Source organism: Littorina saxatilis, unplaced genomic scaffold, assembly GCF_037325665.1.
Source record: "Littorina saxatilis isolate snail1 unplaced genomic scaffold, US_GU_Lsax_2.0 scaffold_665, whole genome shotgun sequence".
Classification (NCBI taxonomy): Eukaryota; Metazoa; Mollusca; class Gastropoda; order Littorinimorpha; family Littorinidae; genus Littorina; species Littorina saxatilis.
The window spans coordinates 7,501-13,659 of NW_027129284.1; the positions used below are offsets into that span (position 1 = coordinate 7,501).

At 42.5% G+C, this 6,159-nt stretch overlaps 1 protein-coding gene across 1 annotated transcript; it reads right to left on the reverse strand.

Annotated features, from left to right (window-relative positions):
• Nucleotides 1-4: 4 nt before the first annotated feature.
• LOC138957547 (zinc finger MYM-type protein 3-like) lies at nt 5-898 on the reverse strand. Its single transcript, XM_070328647.1, has one exon. It carries the CDS (start codon nt 896-898, stop codon nt 5-7), a length of 894 nt encoding a protein of 297 aa, XP_070184748.1.
• Nucleotides 899-6,159: the final 5,261 nt, after the last annotated feature.

A 6,159-nucleotide genomic window follows, 5' to 3' on the forward strand; every position in this document is an offset into this window, starting at 1 on the left:
GAAACTATTGTTTGCCTGGTTTCGGATCATGGACGCATGTGAGGTAGAACGGATAGTTGGAGCCGCATGTTTCTGCAGGGCGAAGAGAGGCATATTTCTCGAAGATCTTCACAGGGCACCGCTCAGGGTTTTCAACATCTTCATACGCTCGCGGTTTTGCCCTGACATCCTGCCTGGAGACCCCTGTTCTTGTTTTCGTGGTTCGCTCATTGAATTCCAAGAAGCGGTGGCCACTGCTGTCCATCTGAACAGTTACGTCGGACCAGCACATCTGGCGATGTTCGGTTCTTGCCCGCATTCCAAAGTGGAGGCAGTTCAACCACCACAGGGTGTTGATTATGGCTCTTGGTGTGGACACTCCCAACTGACCAGAGTCCCACAGTGTTTCCACCTCTTCGTCCGTTAGTGCACACGCTCTTTGAGGTAAGTTTCCTTTCCCTGCTGATTTCAGCTTTTTTTGTTTGCTTTTTGCAACTGCTCGAACGTTTTCAAACAGCGTATCATTGCTGGAAAAAATCTTGCCTTTTCCGACGGCGGACAGAAATCCTCGAATCGTACCTGGTTCATATTCATCTCCATCTTCGCGTTTCACCGTTGTAAGAAACTTGACAAGAATGTTTGCAACAAGTTTTGGATCCTCAATTTTCGCTATATCAGCTGATCTCATCTGTTTTGCAAACTCTTCGGTTTGAAGAATGAAATCTGAAATCAGCCGTATCACATGTTCAGTTTTTCTTTTGGTGTTGGCGTTTTCTGTATCGGTGATGAGAGCGTTCACATATTCATCAGTCACTTTCTCGAATCTCCTTTTTTTGGGCGCAGCGGCCATTAAATTTTCGTCCTCTTCATTGAAGTCTTCTAAGAAAAAGTCGCTTATCAAATCAAAATCGCCGTCCATCTTGACGAACGAACGTTGGCGTGTGAATACACAACCGGAAATAGATCTAGATCTAAATTGATCTCTATGACCCGTGCCTTGATACCATTGAGATCATAGGAGATGCACAGCAGTGCCGATACCAGGTTTCTTTAGCTTCACTTTAACATGATATCAGAACGATAGTTATTCACTTGAAAGTGAACACAAGAGTTGTATACTATCACAACCTATCTTTATACTGCAGTTCCTGTTTAGTTTTCTACGGGAGACAACAAGAAAGACTGTTTTATTTGAGGCTAGTTGGAAGCCGTTGGTGTACATATATTGACAGAGGTTGTCGATTTTAGTTTGGTAAGAAGATAAGTCAACAGTGTTGGTAACTCTGTTATGGCGTGGTCTATTAGTGTCTATGAAGGCGAGGTCGTCCGCATACAGAAGTACACTGATACCGTCAACCTTAACAGAAGTAATGTCATAGAGCATGATGCTGAATAAGTTTGACGCGATGATACTGCCCTGGGGAACCCCCATGTCCAGTGCATGGGTTTCGGACACCGAAGAGCCCACTCGGACAGACATCTTGCGATTGCTGATGAAGTTTTTGATGAATTGGTACATGTGGCCAGAGACACCGATTCTGCCGAGTTTTAGGAGTAGACGAACATGTCAGACGCTGTCGTACGCAGATTTAAAATCAAAGAAGGTTCCAAGAAGAGAATTATTACTATGTGCCAAGGTCTTTTTACATTTAGTCAAGTTTTGACTAAATGTTTTAACATAGAGGGGGGAATCGAGACGAGGGTCGTGGTGTATGTGTGTGTGTGTGTGTGTGTGTGTGTGTCTGTCTGTCTGTCTGTCTGTCTGTGTGTGTGTGTAGAGCGATTCAGACTAAACTACTGGACCGATCTTTATGAAATTTGACATGAGAGTTCCTGGGTATGATATCCCCGGACGTTTTTTTCATTTTTTCGATAAATACCTTTGATGACGTCATATCCGGCTTTTTGTAAAAGTTGAGGCGGCACTGTCACACTCTCATTTTATCATTAAATTGATTGACATTTTGGCAAAGCAGTCTTCGACGAAGGCAGGGGTTTGGTATTGCATTTCAGCTTGGTGGCTTAAAAACTAATGAATGAGTTTGGTCATTAAAAATCGGAAACTTGTAATTAAAATTATTTTTTTTATTAAACGATCCAAAAACAATTTCATCTTATTCTTCGTTATTTTCTGATTCCAAAAACATATACATATGTTATATTTGGATTAAAAACAAGCTCTGAAAATTAAAAATATAAAAATTATGATCAAAATTAAATTTCCGAAATCGTTTTAAAAACTATTTCATCTTATTCCTTGTTAGTTCCTGATTCCAAAAACATATAGATATGATATGTTTGGATTAAAAACACGCTCAGAAAGTTAAAACGAAGAGAGGTACAGTAAAGCGTGCTATGAAGCACAGCGCAATCGCTACCGCGCCAAACAGGCTCGTCACTTTCACTGCCTTTTGCACTAGCGGCGGACTACGTTCAGTTTCATTCTGTGAGTTCTGTTCCACAGCTTGACTAAATGTAGTAATTTCGCCTTACGCGACTTGTTGATTTTTTCAGTGACGTGCACAATGTGGTCCGCACACGAACGACCTTGCCTGAAACCTGCCTGGCATGTAAGAAAGATATTGTGTTTATTGAGGTAAAACTCCAGCCTCTGGTTCACCACACGCTCACAGATCTTGCTGAGGTGGGGGGTTAGTGGTATGGGGCGGTAACTGCCAGGTAGATTGCCCGGTTTTCCGCTCTTCAATACTGCTACTACTTGTGAGTCTGACCACGCTCCGGGGATATTATCCTTTAACCAGCATAGATTGAAAAACTGAGTGAGCAACTTAACAAAGTTAGGTGGTAAATGTTTTATCATGTGATATAATATTGGGTCTGAACCTGTGGATTTTATTGGTCTTTCACAGAAGAGATGGCGTTTTGGACTTCTTTTGCTTTAAACATACAGTTTATAGGCAACTGGTTGTCATCTGGGGGGTATGTGAAACTCTTCTCCTGATCTAACCTATAATTGAGTCGTTCAGTATCTAGGGATTTTGATTGACTATTTTTGGCAAGGGTATCTGCTAAAAGGTTTGCCTTTTCAGAGTCAGTTGTGGTCAATTTATCACCCGATAGTAGTGGCTTTTCTTTAGTTCTGTATCTACATTTAAATCTGCGGATTTTCTTCCAGATTTTGCCACAGTCTTTGTAATCTCTAGTTTCTTTGTGGACAAAGTTTTCCCAGTTTTGAAGTTTAGCCTTAGCGGTGATCTGGTTAAATTGTATTTCAGCTGACTTTATATTCGTGAAGTTAGCGTCTGAGCAGTGCCTGAGATATGTCCTAATGTGATATCGCTTGTTTGCCAAGGCTTCATCACAGTCTGCATTCCACCACTCATTCCTTTTGGCCTTACAGTTAGGATTTACTGATTTAAGCGGAATGTGATTATTGGCAGCAGTGAGTATACATTATAAGATGTTTGATGGGTTGTTGACAGACCAGCTTTTTTGTCGGTCCGAGGGGGAGCATATCGTCTTTTGTTTCATATTTATTGACCAAGGCCGAAGGCCGCGGTCAATAAATATGAAACAAAAGTCGATATGCCCCCCGAGGACCGACAAAAAAGCTGGTCTGGCAACAAACCATCAAACATCGTTTTTGTCATCATTTTGGTGGTTCAACATTAAGTGAAAAATCAACACAGGGAGCCATGGTTTGGAACGCGAGTTCTGTCATTATAATGCATGTTCGGGGCCCCAGCACGTTGTTCAAAGCTGGCGTGCGAAAGCAACTTACTGTGTGTGATTTGAGTTTATAATGTTGAGACAAGTATGTCAGGTTTGAGGATGCGAAGTTCTGTAGGTTCCGACTACAGAGTGGTGTGTGAAACCAACAGCAAGCGCCTTTGAGACGATAGTGCCCACATGTTGCATTCGAGCGATGGGATTGTCGTATTTCAAACGAGGTGATTTGCTTGCACAGTCAGCGTTGACCATCTCACAACAGATCTGTTATGTGGATTATCGTGCGACGTTCGAGTCGGGGGCAAGGAATCGCAGGAAGCAAAGATGAGTCTTTTTCCATTGTCACCTTTCTTTCCGGTTGTTGGTGCATATAATATTGTGCGGACAAAATGATGCGACGGCGAGTGTTTTTTGCCTCCAAGATTTTGTGGTGTGGGTATTGTTTTGCTCGTTTCATACCCACACCAAAACCTGAAACACACCCCACCCCACCCTCCCCCTCCCTCACAATCAGTCCATGAACACAAATACTGACACACACAAATTAATGATCAAGTTACCCCCCCCCCCCCCCCAACCCTTCACTTGCACACCTGCAACGCAGACGATCATATTATTGATTAAATATTCATATAGGTCAATGTTGGGTTTTTTGTTCTTGTTTGTGTTATTGCAGAATCGGTTTTCTCTTATTGCTACACGTGTCTCTTCATTACATTTCACCATCGCCCTACCACCCTGCCCCTCTCGGTATTCCACCCCTCGGTTTTCAGTGGTAAATATTAGTAATCGAATATTGAAGCTACGTTGAGTCAAAGGTCACAGAAGATTTGCATCGTGCAGCACTGCACGAATTGGGTCAAAGGACACAAACGATTTGCGTCGTGCCGCGAAGGAAAGATAATCGTGATCTTGTTTCTCATTGCCTCTCTGTTTTTCATTAGACTTGTCATTCTGCTTGCTCGGCTTTGTCAGATGTCTTCATTTCTTGTTGCTATGTTCTTTGCTTTTTTATTATTATTTTTTTATTTGCGCTTAGTTTATCGATACAACGTCTTGTGCACGGGTCAAAATGTGTGTGTCAGGGGTCAATTGGTTTGACTTAAACTTACGTTCGTGTTTCTCCAAACAGAGATACACGCACTCCATGACTTTGTGAGAAGAAAAACATATCGATAGGTTTCATTTGTTTGCGATAAAGCATAAATGTATGACCTTTGATGAGGTAGTTTTGTTTTTTGTTTACATTTGCCAGTTTGCCAGTTCGTATTTGGAACTTGGCGAAGCAGTGTCGTCTGTTTAGGTCTGGGGAAACGCCAATGAAAAGAGCCGAAGAATCCTCGAGCGTTTCTATTGGGTTTGCTTTTGATTATCCATGTAATAGGGCTTCCTGCAACTATGGTAACCGGGGATTTATTCCCCGGGGAACATGAGATTTATTTCCCAGGTGCTTGTGAATGAAAACTCGTGAAAATGATGACAATGACGTATGTTATTGTAAGAGGCTTCGATGTCATCCGTAAGGAGAGTTTCCTCCCTGACACCCTCGAGCTCCGCACGGAAGCTGTCCCAATTTGCCTGTTTGTAATTGTACTTTTTTCTGACCTCCGAGTTATTGCGATTGGGGGCGAAGTGGCGGAAGGTAAGAACAATGGGTAAGTGATCGGAGCCGAGGGTGTCCGGGAAAACGTTCCAGTCGATGTCAGTGACTATGGCATTTGAGCAAAGGGAGAGATCGATTGCTGACGGGGAATGGTCAGCTCTGTCTGGAAGTCTGGTTGCCGAGCCATCGTTTAGTATACAAAAGTCAGTTTCCAAAATGACGTCAGCAAGGTTGCTATTGGCATGTTTGTATCTAGGGTTAGCAGAGTCTCACAAAGGGTGGTGATTATAAAAATCACCCATTACGCACCAGTGTGCCCTGCTATGATCCAGGGATTTTAGCCAGTCGGTAGTTCCTTTTTTATTACACCCGTGGGGGTAGCTAATACATGTATATGTTAACTATGTTGAAGTTTTTAGATCCTTTTATTTCGATTTCGACAGCACATGTACTGATATTTTCTGAACTAGGGATGTGAGGTGCAAAGGGTTTGTAATTTAAGGAAGACTTTAGATAAATAGCTGTTTGAATGAGTTGCCCTGAGCCCTTTTGCTCTACTATGGGAGGGAAGTCAAAACCATCTATAGAAGGCAGTAGGGATCGTTTTCTCTTGATTGACTGGATAACTAAGATGTCAGCAGAGTGATTTGATATATAATTATATAGCTGAGAGAAGTTAGAGTTGATAGAGCGACAGTTCCACTGTAATATGATAAATCCGTGACCGCTTTCACCTTGTTCAGCCATTTTAACACGCACAAAGAAGGTAAGTTAAAAGGCAGATTTAAAATAGGTTAAAAAGTGGTTTTAACAGCTTTCATATCCGTCACGGACAACTGCTTGGCACCAGCAAGGGCGCCCAGCGCCAGAGTGGCGCCGCCCGGAAT

Coding starts and splice junctions, on each gene's coding strand:
- LOC138957547 (XM_070328647.1), bottom strand. CDS start 898: ATGGACGGCGATTTTGATTTGATAAGCGACTTTTTCTTAGAAGACTTC.